Below are 17993 nucleotides of genomic sequence, written 5' to 3' on the forward strand. Positions count from 1 at the left end.
CAAATGAGAACTTAATTGTGCTCATTAACCCATCAAGAAGCTGTTAAGGAAATGAAATATTTAGAAAAGCTCCTTTGCTCTGCTTTAAGTTTTCCTCTTTTGATCTCTAAACCAGTTGAAGGATGGTTTATGGTTCACTAATATGGATTCAAGTCATATTTCTTACATAATCCATCCTAAATTTGCCTAGATGATATTAAAGAGGAAATGAAATATGGAAATCTAGCTATGGAAGCTGGGTAATTCTGTACAAATTTGGCTACCTCTTTGCTTGGGGCAGAGAAAGAAGTGGGTTAACACTTAAAGAGGATCCCATTGAGAAACTCACTGAGATACTTATAGTCACGGATAGAACAAGATTGTAATGTTCCTGATCTATCAAATTATCAGAAATCTGTAAAGTAATACACATTGATGTTGAGGCTGAGGAGAAACGACCACTCATAAACTAGTTGTGGGAGTGCAAAAGGTGAGAGTGAAAAAGGATATATAAGCCTGATGTCAAAACCCACCAAAAAATGCAGAAGCTTTTACCTTCTTTTTATTAATAGTTATTTGTTTAGCTGCGCTGGATCTTGGTTGTAGCACACAGGATCTTTAGCTGCAGCATGTGAGCTCTTATTTGCTGCCTGTGGGATCTGTTTCCTTGATCACGGACTGAACCCAGGCTCCCTGCATTGGGAACTTGGAGTCTTAGCCACTGGACCACCAGGGAAGACCCCAGATGCATTTACCTTCTAAGCGAACAATCTCTCGTCTGGGATTCTATTCACCAGGCCTCAAGAGGTATAACCTAAGAGCATAGATATTCTCAGATTCTACACTTTCAAAGGAAAAAACAAATCATAGACAAAGGATTTGTTGTCATCATTTAGTCTCTAGGTTGTGCTTGATTCTTTGCGACCCCATGGACTGTACCCCACCAGTCCTATGTCCATGAGATTTTCCAGGCAAGAATGCCAGAGTGGGTTGCCATGCCCTCCTCTGGGGGATCTTCCCAGCCCAGGGATTGAACCCATGTCTCCTTCATCTTCTGCATTGACAGGTGGATTCTTTACCTCTGAGCCACCTGGGAAGCCGTCCCCGTCCCTTGCACGCCAGTAATTAAATGTAGCTAGCGTTAGAAAACGAAAACACATGCTCTTATATCCCCCACATCAAAAGAAAAACTGCATTCCATTTGAAGAACTATTCATTTACTGGCCACATTTTATGACTGCTGCTGTTTCATACCATGAGGTTAACAACGCTCCCATATAAGACTGATGTGACCTAGGGGGAAATTGTTCCAACTGTGTGTACCGGTCTATGGTGTATATAACTGCTCTATGGTGTTGGGGACTGTATTGATCCCCTCTCTCTGCAGCACAGCCAAAGAACAGCATTAAGTTGAAAATGCTTTATCTAAGTGACAGCAGATGATATGGAAAAAATTGCAGCCAATAATTGCATGCACATCAATGGAATCCTTGGGGGAAAAAAATCCAAGTGAAGAACACGATTTTTAATCAATCACTTATCCTCTTTTTCTCCACAGCTCATCTCTTTCCACATTGCAGGCTTTAAAAGTGAAACATTTGAGAAGCTCCTTAAGCACCTTTGCCATTGTGCGGACGAATTCAGGGAGGTCATAAAAACTGACATGCGGAGACAGATGTTTGCTGAGCTCTTCCTGCATTGTGACCGTGGGAAGGTAGGAGACGCCTCTTAAAGTAGTGCTTCTCACACTATCTGTTGTGAAGGACCAGTCTTTAGGTTGTTGATGGTGATATTTTTAATATGCAGACTGATAATGAAAATGGATTACTAAGAGGGAAAAAGGAAATAAAAATACAGTCCAAACATATTCTAATCTAAGAGCTATTAACAAACACAGGGAAGTAAATTACTGATTTATGTTTAATTTTTTTTGTTTTACCAGTTCCTACAATTTCTCTTGGTTTTCCCTTTGACTTTTTTTAAAAAGATTTTTTTGATGTGAACCATTTTTTTTTAAGTCTTTATTGAATTTATTGCAACATTGCTTCTGTTTTATGTTTTGCTTTTTGGCTGCAAGACATGTGAGATCTTAGTTCCCCAACCAGGGATCAAACCTGCACCCCCTGCATGGGAAGGCAAAGTCCTAACCACTGGGCAATCAGGAAAGTCCCTTCTTTTCAACTTTAATAAATAGCTACTGATTAAAAAAAAAAATACAGTCCACATTGTGTTACTACCAGATTCAAATCTGATTTATTATCAGTTACTTTCTCAAGTTGCTATAGCATTTTCTAGATGCTATTCTAAATTCCTACCTTTCTTATCACACACAGACTGGTACCAGCTTGCAGACTACATCTTGAGTGGCACTGCATATGATTTATAACTTGTCTCTAAGTTTCTTTCCCATTTTTAAGAGTGGGTTGCTTAGGATTTTTTTTTTTTTTTTTTTTTGCTTAGGATTGTCTATGCTGGTGTCTTCCTAGAGAAAAGAGCTGCTTTTCTCTTTGGGGAATAGAAAGCCTACCACATTTTATTCTGCTTCTTAAAAACAAGAAAGGTTTATATCAAAAAGTATTTCTAGGAATAAGATTTGAAAGTGAAAGTCACTCAGTCATGTCTGACTCTTTGCGACCCCATGGACTGTAGTCCATGGAATTCTCCAGGCCAGAATACTGGGGTGAGTAGCCTTTCCCTTCTCCAGGGGATCTTCCCAACCCAGGGGTTGAATCCAGGTCTCCTACATTGCAGGTGCATTCTTTACCAACTGAGCCACAAGGGAAGCCCAAGAGTATTGGTGTGGGTAGCCTATCCCTTCTCCAGGGGATTTTCCTGACTTAGGAATTGAACTGGGGTCTCCTGCATTGCAGGCGGATTCTTTACCAACTGAGCCATCAGGGAATTTAGGAATGCACTATTGCGCCAGGACACCAAATGAATTTCCAAAAATAGATTCCAACTTTACTGAAATATATTTGTTGATGAACGTTATGCTTATTTGTTTGTATCCCCATATTCCTGAAAAGATTTAAGGAAGCTTATGTTATTCAGTCGCTTAGTCATGTCTGACTCTTTGTGATCCCATGGACTGCAGCCCGCAAGGCTTCCCTGTCCTTCACCATCTCCTGGAGCTTGCTTAAACTCATGTCCATTGAGTCAGTGATGCCATCCAACCATCTCGTCCTCTGTCATCCACTATTCCTCCTGCCTTCCATCTTTCCCAGCATCAGGGTCTTTTCTAATGAGTCAGCTCTTCGCATCAGGTGGTCAGAGTACTGGAGCTTCAGCTTCAGCATCAGTCCTTATAAGGAAGCTTATAAGAATAGATAAAAAGCAACAAAAGAACATAGATTTTAAAAAGTAGGATGAAAGAAGAAAAAGAGGATACTATATGAAGTTGGGAACAAAGCTGTAAATGCATACCATAATGACCTAAATATTTGTTCTGGATTGTCTGAAGATCTGAATGTAACCTCCTAGTAGTGAAAGTGAAATATGACATATTATTGATTATATGACACAATAGTGTGTGAAACACACTATTGACAGTGTTTAAAGATAAGTATGAACTGGAGCTAAGAAAGTGCAGAAATTTGGGTATAAAAAGTATAGTTAGGAGTTTCAATATTCCATCTACATAAAAGTTTCAAATCTCATGTAACAACTGATTGCCAACTTTCTGCTTAGGTAGGGTTTTTGGATCGTCAGAGGACATTGGCCTTGCTGGAAACATTCTATGACCGAAGTTCAAAAGTGCTCAAAGGTATACTCCGAAACCCAAGACAATGTAAGTGCCACCCAGAGGGAGTATGCTCAAGCTGGAGTGAAGCAGTACACGGATGTGATAAAACAACATCATTCTATTACCATGGAATCCTTCCATATAACACCTCCCTTAGATCATGGTGGCTATATCTAGTTGTTCATGCCATACAATGGTAATTACCATTAGCACCTAGTTGAACTAGATGTGTTTTTCACTACAGTGCAATACTAAAAGTTGTTGAGTCAGAATTGAGCTAGAATTCCAGTGAAGGAATGCTTTAGTGACAACCTGAATGTTTTGGAAATTAAGTTGGTAATGGTAATTCCAGTTTTAATGTCCAACTTAGAATTCTAAGATTTCTAAGAAAATTGTTTTTTTCTACCAAGCATTTTTTGATTGAAATAAAATTGATGTACAATATTATGTTAGTTTCAAATGTACACAATGATTTGACATTTTTATATGATAGGAAATAATCACCATGATGAATCTGGTAGCATTCTGTCCCCCTACAAAGTTATTATGATTGACCATATTCCTTATGCTGTATATTATTTATTATTTAGTAATATGACTTATTTATTATATAACTAGAGGTTTCCATGTCTTAATTCCCTTCAACTGTTTCACACATACCTCAAACCCCCTCCCTTCTGGCAACTACCCATTTGTTCTCTGTATCTATGAGTCAATTTTTGTTTTGTTTTATTTGTTTGTTTTAAAGATGTAAGTTAGATCATGTGGTATTTGTCTTTCTCTGTCCACCTTATTTGACTTAGCATAATACCCTCCTGTGTTGTCAAAAGTGGCAGGGTTTGAGGTGGAAGACATTTGCTCTTTCCTCAGCCCTATGCTATGCTTATTGTGGAGGACTAAGAGGAGAGGATAAATTCTATTTGCCTTGAAAGTCTAAGCTACTCTTCAAGCGTCAAAAGAAGAAATCATGTTCATTTCCATACATTTTAGGAAGGGATTATTTCTAATTTCCAGTAGTGAGCATCTTTTATGTTCCCTTAGATACCTTTTTGTTTTTTATTGGGTTGCTGGGAAATGTAATTGATATTCATTTAAAGCAGTAGTTCTGTGGGCACCATTACTGTGCCTACTGCTTTTTTGCATTAATTTACTAGCTCTGATTCTACATTATAAGATCAATTGTTTAGGTAAATGTTTTGTTTTCTGTGTTAGGGCCATTTGTTGAATTTGGAGAGATAGACTTACCTGAGTTCTGGGGAGACATGGATAATCAGAAACACATTTATGAAGACTTTGACAATGTTCTCTTAGAGATGAATACATTACCTTCTGAAAAACATTTTAGCAAAACCCAAAGTAAATTATTAGCAAGCCCAGAAGATCAACATGAACACTATAGAGAATCAACACTACCACAAAGCCCACCAGAACAGCAGAGAGGGGCAACTGTGGAACAAGGACCAAATGGAATTTCAACCAGAGAACAAGAACAACCTGAAGAGTCAACTGGAGAACAAGAACTGAACGAAGAATCAGTATCAAAAGAAGGAACCTACACAGGGTCAACTCGAGAACAAAGATCAAGTAGAGAGTTAATAACAGAACAAAGGCCACATCATGAGCCAATAACAGAACAAGGAGTACCACAGGGAACCCACATCGAATCAACAGCAAAACAAGGACTCTCTGAAGAATCAGTTACAACAGAAGGACAACATGAACGGTCAACAACAGGACAAGGATCACATGGAAAGTCAACTGAGGAACAGGGATCACGCAGAGAGTCACAATCAGATCTTGAACAACCCAGAGAATCAACTGCAGAACAGGAAGCAGGGAGAGCATCACAATCAGATCAAGGACAACCCAGAGAGACAATGGCAGGACAGGAAGAACACAGAGAATCACAGTCAGATCAAGGACCACGCAGAGGGTCAACTGCAGAGCCACAGTCACCCAGAGAAGCAATTCGGGAAGAACAACAGGACACAGACTTACCTTCACGGTCGAGAAAAGGTAGTATCATAGGAGAAAGTAAAACATCTAGGGAATCTATTTCCTTTGAGCACACTGAAATCCCTCCACAGGAAGAAAGGACTCAAGTACAACCGTATGAACAACTACTCTTCATAAGTCCTGAACTGCAAGAGAAAATTGGAGTATCAAGCCCAAAAGATCATCTTTCAGGTAGTAATGTCACTTTCCTACATCAGCTCCTTTTTCCCTAGAGCGGTTTTTAAAATCTGCAGAAAAATCTTCATTTCGGTTAGGACCTTTTTGTGACATATACGGTCATGCAAACTTCAGACATATTTTGCTATTCAACATGAGTCTATACTTTGAGCAATCAATTACATGCAAACTAGAAAGTCTCTACTGTCGACTTACCTAGAAATCCCTCTACACTAGAAGCCCATTTGTAAGGAAGAAATCTGGTAGTATTACTTGTAGAAATTTTCACTGGACTTCTGAAAAGGCACAGAAGCTGTTTTATTTTAAATGGAGTATCTGATATTAGAAATCACTTTTTTCTTTTATTTCAAATTTTTAAAGTATCTCACTTTTTTAAGTTGCATATAAGATGTCCTAGAAGAGTTTCTGAAGGTCATATTTAATCCAGAAAGACCTGGATTTCAAATATCTATTCTGCAGAAGACTTTTGTTGGGAATTGCCTATGCAAATTTATGCCCTTTTAGTTGAAGAATTATAATCTTTTCGAGAGCCAATCTCCATGTCACTTAAGGCCTCAGTTGTTGTTGCTGCTCAGTCGCTCAGTTGTGTCTGACTCTTTAAGACCCTATGGACTGCAGCACGCCAGGCTTCCCTGTCCTTCACCATCTCCCAGAGCTTGCTCAAACTCATGTGCATTGAATTGGTGATGTCATCCAACCATCTCATCCTCTGTCGTCCCCTTCTCCTCTTGCCTTCAATCTTTCTTAGCATCAGGGTCTTTTCTAATGAGTCAGCTCCTCGCATCAGAGGAGGTGGCCAGAGTATTGGAGCTTCAGCATCCTTGCTTCCAATGAATATTCAGGGTTGATTTTGTTTAGGATTGACTAGTTTGATCTCCTTGCAGTCCAAGGGACTCTCAAGAGTCTTTTTTAACAAGACAGTTCAAAAACATTAATTCTTCAATGCTTAGCCTTCTTTATGGTCCAACTCTTCTCATAACCATGCATGACTACTGGAAAAATCATAGCTTTAACTTTACGGACCTTTGTTGGCAAAATAATACTCTCTTCTTTTTAATATGCTATCTAAGCATTAAAAAAAAAATTCTAAAGTTCTACAGTCCCAAAGAAAGTTCTTAGTTAAAACCCATAAGAGATAGGTAACCTGTGTTAAGGATTTTACACTATCATTAACTAATTTGAAATCTTTCATTTTTTCAGTATTATATTTATTTCTTTCCAGAACAGGGCTACTAATTTTCTGGTTCTCCTTACATAGTGGGAACACAGCCTAAAAAATTAGTGAAGTTACTATTAATTTTGACTCTCTGTAACAGTGATCCAAAATAACAGTGTCTAAAAAAACAAACAAAACCAAAACAAAATAACAATGTCTAAACAAGGCAGGAGTTTCTTTGTTTCTCATATAAAAGTCAAAACTTATTTGATGGATGAGCCCCAAGAAATCAACAGTGGCTCAAGCTCTTTCTGCCTTGTGTCTCCTCCAGCCACACACTCCAAGATAGCTAACCACCATGTCTGCATCCTGACCAGTAGGCGAGGAGAAAGGAAAAAGGATAGACATTACATCCTTTCCTTTCCTTTCTATCTTGTTCATTCATCAGAATTCAGGCACATAGTGACACCTGCTGTCTGGGAGGCTGGGAAATATAGCCCTCATTTTGCGTGGCCAAATTTGGGTACAATACATAGCCTTTGTCACAGAGTTGCTCTCAAAAACTAAAGCTATTAAGTGATATCTTTGCGATTAAGTTATTAAATGATACCATTATGATATAACATATACAAGGACCCAAAAGAAAGTTTTTGTGTTCTGTATGCAAGATATGTCTTTCATTTATTAACTTTAGAATATATAATCTCCAACTCATAGGCATTTTCTTTTATACCTTTTAGAACCTGCTAAAAAGGAAGTTCAGAAAGACAAATCCTGCGAACCCAAGTCCCAAAAAATAGAAGGAAAATCATGGACAGGTGACTCCTCCTTTAATTCTCCTTTCATGCATACTCCAGAGCAAACGCATTGTGAAAGTGAAGTTGACTATATTATGGCGTATGTATCTTATAGGTGAACTTCTGACTTGTAACTGGAACATGAAGTATGCCAAACATGAAGACGAGGAACAGGCAAATTTAATCTATGATAACCCGAGGTTCGCAGGTACGTGTTAACAAAGCCAGGAAGAACAGATGGTGCTCTAATTTGATAACCTTTAATTTGCTGTGGTTCCCAATGGCAAGGACTGGACTTAGCCAAGGCACAATGGCCGGGTGACACTTGCACCGTTTCGTCCTTGAGCCAATGGACCGAAACATATTCAAGATGACTGTTCCAAGTGGTAGTGTACATGTAGTGCTACTGTAATGCTCTTTAGAGCATACGTGTTAGTACAGGTGTCCATTAGTGTCTGCAGGGGATTGTTCCATGACTATTACCCACCCAAAATTTCCCCCCACCACGAGTACCAACATTCAAAATGCTCAAACCCCTTATATAAAATGGACGAGTATTTGCATATAACTCCCATATACTTTAAATCTAGATCACTTATAGTACCTAGTACAATGTAAATGCTTTGTAAATAGTTGAAAATGCAACGTGAATGCTATGTAAATAGTTGCCCATGAAAACAAACAAACAAACAAACAAAAAAATAGTTGCCCATGTGTGGCAAATTCAAGTTTTGCTTTCGGGAACTTTCTGGATTTATTTTTTCCTGAATATTTTTGATCCACAGTTGAACCCACAGATGCAGAACCTGCAGCTACAAAGGGCCAACTGTATACAACTTTTTTTTTTATGGTTATGTGGCCCTGAAACCACTCTAAAGCTATGATCCAGGTATACAAAGGGAATTAGATATTAGAACAATAGAAATCATTCCAGCAATTCCTCTCCCTTGTAGTTCTACATCTAACTATGTGAGGCAGGTGAGGCTCTGTCTTGTTTTTGAAGACTTACAAAGAAAGATCTACTCAACAGAGAGAGCAAAGAATAGCTTTTAGCTCTCAGTAAACCATGTATTTAACAATTATCCCAACAAGTATTTGTATTTTACTTCAATGCTATTTTATCATTTTACCTTTCACCAACAAGTAGTAGAACTTATAAGATCAAAAAATTTTCCTCCTGTCTGCAGTTTCTTTTCTCATTTAAGAATGGATCAAATAGCAAACTTTATATCCTCCAAATATTTGGTGAAATTGTATAGCATTGATTAAGCTCTTTTTGCCTGCTACTTCATGTTCCTCTTCTCCTGATCTTACTTATTTATTTCAGTTTTGCTCTACCATTTTGACAACTGCATGGCTGATTCTTTTTAAGTTACATCAGATCTCATATGGAAGGCATCAGCGCATGAATGATTGAATTAGTTAGTAAATCAATCGTAAATCACCAGGCTCTTCTATGAAATATACTTCATGTTATAACATCAAGCTTCAAAATAAATATATGAGTCAAGCCTCCTGAGGGAGAGGTTATAGTGGTGGTATTTACAGACTTATTTAACTAGTGAGTCCAGACTGCAGCTGGCTTCAGGCACAAATGAATCCAAGGGCTCAATAATAGCAGCAGGACACTATCTCTTTGCCTCTCAGCCCTGTTCTTCTCTGTGTAACTTTCAGTTTTAGGTGATTTTCTTTGTATTGTGGCAAAGATTTCCATGAGAGCATCTCTAAGCCTACATCCTACTAGTTCAGGAGTCAGAGTATAAGACCAGTGATTCTGCCCCAGTAGTTGCCCCAAAAGTCCTGGGGCTAATTCTCATTGGCCTATAGTGGGTCCCATTGCTGTCATATGTGAATCACTAGCCGGACCTATATCACATGGCCATCCTGAAGCAAGGGTGGGCGAGGCTCAGTGCTACCTGATACATCAAAACTGACAATCAGGGAGAGATGTTTTCTCAAATAAAAAAAAAAAAGGAGGGGGACTTCCCTGGCAGCCAAGTGGTTAAGACTCCACACTGCCAATGCAAGGGGCATGGGTTCGATCCCTCTTCGGAGAACTAAGATCCCACATGCCACCAGGCGTGGAAAAAAGGATGAAGACCAATAAATAAATAAAAGATATGTTTAGGGACTTCCCTGGTGGTCCAGTGGTTAAGACTCTGTGCTGCCAATATAGGGGGCATGGGTTCAATCTATTTGATCCATTCTTAAATGAGAAAAGAAACTGCAGACAGGAGGAAAATTTTTTGATCTTATAAGTTCTACTACTTGTTGGTGAAAGGTAAAATGATAAGATCCCACATGCAAAAAAAAAAAAGAGAGAGAGAGAGAGAAAATGAGAACAACAACTAAAACCCAAACTTTATAAAGGATATTTTGAAAATAAAAAGGGGGTGCTGTCCTCATGAAGGCAGCATAGACTCCTGGTAGGAAAAAAGGTAGTAGATGTTCATTACAATATGTACTCATATATTTTCCCTGAACTTTGATAAAATTGTTCATGTCACTGTTTGATGTATGTTTCTTGCTTGATAGACCTCCACTCAATTATCAGAAACATTCAGTCTTACAAGGAAATAAAGGGTAGGAGTGCCTTCAACGGAGTTTCCTTCAATCTACTCCAGTTTGTGCAGCTCCTGGAGACATTTGTTGGTGAAGATTCCCCCTTGAGTGTCAGTGAAGCCCTCATCTCCTTTTTTAAGAAGGGCTTTGTTGAAACAAAAGAAGAGAAAATGAGTGGCTTAGAAAAGGTGAGTAATATTATTTACCAATAAAACAAGTGAAGTCACTATTATGTATACCCATGACTGATTCATGTTGATGTATGTATACTTATGACTGATTCATGTTGATGTATGGGCTTCCCTGGTGGCTCAGACAGTAAAATATCTGCTTGCAATGTGGGAGACCTGGGTTTGCTCCCTGGGTTGGGAAGATCCCCTGGAGGTGGGCATGGGAACCCACTCCAGTATTCTTGTCTGGAGAATCCTCATGGACAGAGGAGTCTGGTGTGCTACCATGAGGTCACAGAGTCGGACAAGACTGACCGACTAAGCACCTGCATCTGGATGGCAGAAACCATCGCAGTATTGTAAATTAATTATCTTGTAATTAAAAATTAAAATTTAAAAAATCTATCAACCTCAGTTCCTCCTAGACTAGCTCTTCTTAAGTACTAATTTTGGTTGTGAATGCTTATGCTAATTAGGCACTTAATTAGCATGGCAATTAAATACTTCATTTTATTGTCAAATGTTCTAAGATCACACTCCAGAGAATTCATTCCTCTAATAAGAACATGATTGCTGATGGCAGGAGATGGTTTCCTATATAGCTGTGTTTTTGCTTCTCCAAATCTTGAAGAGCAGAGTCCAAGGAGCAGATATTTGCATGTGCAAAGATGTGTGTGTATGTGTCCACCGTCTGATGTGTGAGTACATTTACAAAGGCACATACATAATGGTATGATTGTGGCTTGAATACATATTTTGGGGTACACCAAGGTAGTGGGCTTCATTTTTCTTAAGAAATTACTACTTACTTGGATGAAATATGCACACACATTTGCTGATAGGAACAATTTATGTACTCTTATATGAAATATATAAATTAGGTTCATCAAGCATATTCAGTAACTTTATCAGTCTTATGAGTCTTCTCGATCTAATTTAGAGTTGATATTCCTTTTTCCTCCTCAATTGAAGTTCCTATCATTTAACCAAATGGTATGTGTTCACTTTCTTTTATCAATAAAATCTACCTTGATTAGATAAGTTACTATCTAGTTAACGTAATCTAGTAAAAAATCTAAATGGTAAGTAAAATTAATGTCAGGCCAATGTTAAATATAAGAAAGAATTTTTGAACACAGTCATTTTTTGTTGTTTGAACACTATCATCCATCGCCCTTCATTACAGAACATATTTCATCAAGAAGCCAGGCAGGGACTTCCCTGGTGCTTCAGTGGCTAAGACTCTGATCTCCCAATACAGGGAGTCCAAGTCCACTCCCTGGTCAGGAAAGCTAGATCCCGCATGCTGCAGCTAAGACCCAGCACAGCCATAGATAAACAGATAAATAAAATAAATTAAAAAAAAAAAAAAAGCCAGGCAGGGACTTCCCTGGCAGTTCAGTGGTTAAGACTCCATGTTCCCAATGCAGGAGGCATGGGTTTGATCCCTGGTTGGGGAGTCGGGTAACTTAGATCCCGCATGGTAGAGAAAAAAGGAAGCCAGGAAGATCACCCAATGTGTTTATCACATTGCTGAACAACTAGTAAGGGAATGGAGAGGAATGATTCTCGAGGAGTGAGTCCCCTTCCTAAATGAATGTGTTTTAGTTCAATGCAGAAAATGCCTGCTTTCTAGCTTAGAGCTGAAACATAGAAAATGTTTATTGAGACATAAAAACTGATATTAAGAGAATTAAAATTAAATGTTTCATTTTACTATTCATATCCTGCTTAGTCCCAAAGTAAAGCTGTTTCTATAAAAAGTGCTGCTCTTTGTGGGGAATAAGCATAAGATGCCAGCTAGCATATGTGTCTGTGCGTGTGTGTACGTGTGTGTGTCTGTTAGTTGCTCAGTCATCTCCGACTCTTTGTGGTCCACCAGGCTTCTCTGTCCATGGACTTCTCCCGGCAAGAATACTGGAGTGGGTGGCCATTCCTTTCTCCAGGGGAGCTTCCTGCATTGCAGGCAGATTCTTTACCATCTGAGCCACCAGGGAAGCTCGCCAGCTAGCATAATAAACAGATATATCTTCTGTGCTTTGTTATCCTGTGTGTGCCCTAGGCTAGACAAAATGCTTCCCAAATCCGACGGGAACTTCTCCTAAAAGCCCTCTTTCAGAAGTGGGACAGTGATGGCTCAGGGTTTCTGGATCTGAAGGAAGTTGATGAACTCTTGTATACATACAAGGAAGGAATGGAAAAAGAATCAATGAAGAAAGGTAAAAATGAAGAATTTTCTTAAGTTGTGGTAACAACTTGGCTTCAAGTTTCCCAGTATTATGATATGCATGTGTGCTCAGGCATGTCCAACTTTTTGTGACCCCGTGGACTTCAGCCCACCGGTCTTCTCTGTCCACGGAATTTTCCAGGCAAGAATACTGAAGTGGGTTGCCATTTCCTCATTATTATGATATATATACAGTTAAAATATTGGTTGTTCTAAAGCCATGAGATAGTATTTCACACTTCACATGTACTAGTGTGGCTATCATTTTTTTTTCAGTTTTATTGAGATACCATTGACATGTAACATTGTGTAAATTTAAGCTGTACGATGTGTTGATTTGATATGCTTATATTGTGAAATGATTACCACAGCTTAGTTAATACCTCCATCATCTCACATAATTACCATTTCTTTTTTGTGGTAAGAACCTTTAAGATCTACTCTCTTAGAAACTTTCAAATATATAATGTGGTATTGTTAACTATAATCATCACCCTGTATATTAGAATCCTAGAACTTCTCTTGTAATGAAAGTTGGTACACTCATTAATAATGTTTGAGCATCTTGTCATGTGCCTCTGGTCATTTGCATGTCTTCTTTGGAAAAGTGCCTATTCAGTTCCTCTGCCCATTTTCCAGTCCGATTTTTTTTCTTGCTATTGAGTTCTATGAGTTTGCTGTATATTTTGGATATTAACTCCTTATCAGATATATGATTTGCAAATATTTTCTCCCATACTGTAGGTGGCCTTTTCATTTTGTTGTTACTTTTGCAGTGCAGAAGGTTTTTAGTTTGATATACCCCCATTAATTTATTTTTGCTTTTTTTGCTTATATAGTTTGACTGTAATTTTTTAAATGGAAAATAACAGTGTTGGTAAGGATATGAAGAAATTTGAACCCTTGTGCATTGCTGATGGGAATGTAGAAAATGTCAGAGCAATCAAGAGTTAAACTGTTGTAGAGGGCTTTGTCCAATATCTTAACTCTACATAGTTAGATTCCTTCTGTATACCTAGCTACACATCCCCATAAAACAATCCAAACCCACTTCACAGTCCTGCCTACTTTCCCTTCTCATTTTATCTTTCTGCCTCTGCAAGGTCTGATTCACCTCTCAAGTCTGAATGACTTGTAAGTTTCCCCTAAATTTACTTAACTTTGTATTCTCCTTAATGACTTTCTCTTCTTCTATATTTTTCCTCTTCTGATCAATTCTTCTCAATCAAAAGCTACTAAAATTCTCATATAATAAGTTCTCTCCTTCATCTGCTTAGATCCCAGGATAAATGATTTTGCTTTTCACTGGATTTAAGGATTTATCTGATGACTTTGGCATAACAGATTTCAAATTCTTAAAGTATATGGTGCGTGAGAGAAAAAATGATAAGGGTTAGTAAAGTTCTTCAGCCCTTTCAAAAGTCATTGTATTGGTTGATCTTTAAAGTTGCCTAAGTTGATCAACTGTCAGGTGTTCTTCATTAATTGGGTCTAATGAGGTGGTTTCCACTTACAAGATGGGAAATCCTCATAACACAGAACCATGGTCCATGAAAGAAAAAATTAATTACACGATGGCCAGGAGAGCTGCGTTCTTATATTTTATATTTTACTAAGTAAGATTGCCAGGAGAAATATCAATAACCTCAGATGACACCACCCTCATGGCAGAAAGTGAAGAAGAACTAAAGAGCATCTTGATGAAAGTGAAAGAGGAGAATGAAAATGTTGGTAAATCTCAACATTCAGAAACTAAGATCAGGGCATCCGGTCCCATCACTTCATGGCAGATAGGTGGGGAAACAGTGTAAACAGTGGCTGACTTTATTTTTCTGGGCTCCAAAATCACTGCAGAGGGTAACTGCAGCAATGAAATTAAAAGACACGTACTCCTTGGAAGGAAAGTTATGACCAACCCAGATGGCATATTAAAAAGCAGAGACATTACTTTACCAACAAAGGTCCGTCTAGTCAAGGCTATGGTTTTTCCAGTGGTCATGTATGGATATGAGAATTGGACTATAAAGAAAGCTGCTGCTGCTGCTGCTAAGTCGCGTCAGTCGTGTCCGACTCTGTGCAACCCCATAGACGGCAGCCCACCAGGCTCCTCCGTCCCTCGAATTCTCTAGGCAAGAACACTGGAGTGGGTTGCCATTTCCTTCTCCAATGCATGAAAGTGAAAAGTGAATGTGAAGCTGCTCAGTCATGTCCAACTCTTCGCGACCCCATGGACTGTAGCCTACCAGACTCCTCCATCCATGGGATTTTCCAGGCAAGACTACTGGAGTAGGGTGCCATTGCTTTCTCTGAAAGAAAGCTGAGCACCGAAGAATTGATGCTTTTGAACGGTGGTGTTGGAGAAGACTCTTGAGAGTCCCTTGGACTGCAAGGAGATCCAACCAGTCCACTCTAAAGGAGATCAGTCCTGGGTGTTCATTGGAAGGACTGATGTTGAAGCTGAAACATCAGTCAAAGCTCCAATGCTTTGGCCACCTGATGCGAAGAACTGACTCATGTGAAAAGACCCTGATGCTGGGAAAGATTGAGGGCAGGAGGAGAAGGGGACAACAGAGGATGAGATGGTTGGATGGCATCACCAAAGCAATGGACATGGGTTTGGATAAACTCCGGGAGTTGGTGATGGACAGGGAGGCCTGGTGTGCTGTGGTTCATGGGGTCGCAAAGAGTCGGACACGACTGAGCGACTGAACTAAACTGAACTGAAGTGATCACATGACCGTGAGCAAGTTACTGAACTTCTATAGAGCCAGATGTCCTCATGGGTAAAACAAAGGAGTTGGACACAATGAATTCTAGAATTTAAGGGACCTGAGGATGATGTTATAAGGTTTCACCTGCTGAGAGGTAGAATTAAAATGAAACAATATTACCATATGTAAAATAGATAGCCAGTGGGAATTTGCTATATGACTCAGGGAGCTCAGATCCACTGCTCTGTGACAACCCAGAGGGATGTGATGGGGTGGGAGGTGGGAGAGAGGTTCAAAGGGGAGGGGACATGTGTATACCTGTGGCTAATTCATCTTGCTGTATGGCAAAAACCGACACAGTACTGTAAAGCAACTATCCTCCAATTAAAAATAAATAAATAGACTTAAAAAAATAGATGATATAGGAATCATCTTGAGTTCAGCATAGGCAGTCACTATAAGATGTTCCATTGGACATCCATTGGAGATGCCTTTGATATACCTGGTTTTCCATGAGAAGCAGTTGTTAGAGGCTTCGATTTGCTGTAAACATGCAAATTTCCCCCACAGGTGAATGAACTTTTGATTAGTTTTTGGTCTTATGTTTCTGTCTTTTAGCTAAACTACATGTCCAATTTCCAAAGCTACACCCTGGGCACGAAGTGAGATTGTCTTCCAAACAGTTTCAGAAATACATAGAATTGGTTGTCTCTGAACTCAGGGGCAATGAAGAAGAAGTTCTGGAGAGCGTTGTGGAGTTTCTGATGAACTCTTTAGAAAGGAGCCATGTTGAGAGTCTGAGGAATTGTGCCAGACAAAAGTGGCTGCACCAAATCCAGCGTGCTGCAGAGACAAGTGGCGTGTCCTTGGAGCCAGTGTACACGGAGACCTTTAAGGCCCTCACCCAGGTGTGCTTTCTAAAGTGACATATAAGAGAAAAACATTTCCTCCCAAGTGATGATGTTCAATGGTTGCAAAGGAGGAACACACAAAATTCTCTTGAGAAATCTCTACTATAGATATTTTTACTCATTCCAATGTTTTACAATGACCCCAAACCTAGTAAAGATACAACTGGAATGACTGCAGATTGGCAAGGTAGAAGCAGAGAGGAAAGGGATAAGAAACAGAATTATGTCTTGGAACTCCTAATTTCATTTGTGCCAAGAGTCAAAGAAACCTATAACAGACAATAAACTGACATTTTAAAAAAAAGCAGTAAGGAGATGTTCAAGCAGTTTAAGCTATATTTCCCTTGCATGCTATTTTGGGAGTCAGTTTTAGAAGGAACTATTTGGGGGGTGGTGGGAGGGAGGCTTCAGACAGAGGGGATATATGTGTATACTTATGGCTGATTTACATTGTTGTACAGCAGAAACCAATGCAACATTGTAAAGCAATTACCCTCCAATTAAAAATAAAAACAAAAGGAACTATTTAAATTATAAAGTCATTATAAAGTAGAATCCAACTTGACACAATAGTTCATAGCACTGCCTAGAAATAAGCTGAGACTATTGCAGAATCCTGTCCCTTAAAAGACATGACCTGGATGAACCACCATCCACAGTTCTGCTGCCTTCCTCGGACACTTCCAGCTTACTGCTTTTCCCAGGCAGGAACAGCATGGCTGTCTTCTACAAGTATCACAGCTTCCATTGATCCAGGGAAACTATGTCATTCATCTCAGCTAAATAGCAACACATGATTATGGGAATCATCTCCTGAATGGCTTAATTTTCCACTATATCAATAATTGGAAATGATGGGACCAGGAACAGTAGACCAATCAGAAAAAGAGATATTGGAATGTCCCTGGCAGTGCAGTGATTAAGACACTGCATTTCCACTGCAGGGGACTCAGCCAAAAAGCAAAAGAGTTATTGTTCCAACTTGCTTCAGAAATCTGCCATGCCCTTAGAGACATCTTACTACTACATTTTTGTTAGTCTATTGATTTTCTATGTAGAAAAGGAGGAATCAAGAAGGGAAAAGAAAAGGACAAAGAACAAACTCAAGTTTATAGGAAGAGGAGACAAATATCAGAGAAAGTGTCTCTCATATTTCCAATTTATACCCATACTTGGCATATGTGTTAACACAGAATATTGTTATAATATTTTAGGTACATAGAATTTTCAGTTATTTTAATTAGGCATAGTAGTTGTGGGACTTCCCTGGAGGTCGATTTGTTAGTACTCTGTGCTTCTACTCCAAGGGGCATGGGTTTAATCCCTGATCAGGGAACTAGGATCCCACATGCTGTGCACTACAGCCGAAAAGAAAAAGAAATACTAGTTGCATATAGTCTGCAATCTGGAGCCCCAAGTAATCCTTTCCTGAAATGATGTAAGTCAAATGTCACAGCCAAACTATGTTAAGAATTTCTTGAGAGCATTTTCCCATATTCACATCATAGTAGATGGTCAAGAAATATGAATCATCTTTCTTGCCTG

At 39.0% G+C, this 17993-nt stretch overlaps 1 protein-coding gene across 1 annotated transcript in view; it reads left to right on the forward strand.

Moving 5' to 3' along the window:
* The window catches only part of EFCAB5 (EF-hand calcium binding domain 5), a 105377-nt gene that overhangs the window by 63669 nt on the left and 23715 nt on the right, over positions 1 to 17993 (forward strand). The window contains exons 8-15 of the mRNA XM_042255465.2: positions 1538 to 1693; positions 3667 to 3766; positions 4934 to 5908; positions 7811 to 7888; positions 7983 to 8075; positions 10403 to 10617; positions 12662 to 12818; positions 16156 to 16445. Of these exons, the coding sequence (XP_042111399.2) occupies positions 1538 to 1693; positions 3667 to 3766; positions 4934 to 5908; positions 7811 to 7888; positions 7983 to 8075; positions 10403 to 10617; positions 12662 to 12818; positions 16156 to 16445 (2064 nt within the window). The remainder of the gene's footprint in view (positions 1 to 1537; positions 1694 to 3666; positions 3767 to 4933; positions 5909 to 7810; positions 7889 to 7982; positions 8076 to 10402; positions 10618 to 12661; positions 12819 to 16155; positions 16446 to 17993) is intronic.

Source organism: Ovis aries, chromosome 11 (genome assembly GCF_016772045.2).
Source record: "Ovis aries strain OAR_USU_Benz2616 breed Rambouillet chromosome 11, ARS-UI_Ramb_v3.0, whole genome shotgun sequence".
In the NCBI taxonomy this organism is placed as follows: domain Eukaryota; kingdom Metazoa; phylum Chordata; class Mammalia; order Artiodactyla; family Bovidae; genus Ovis; species Ovis aries.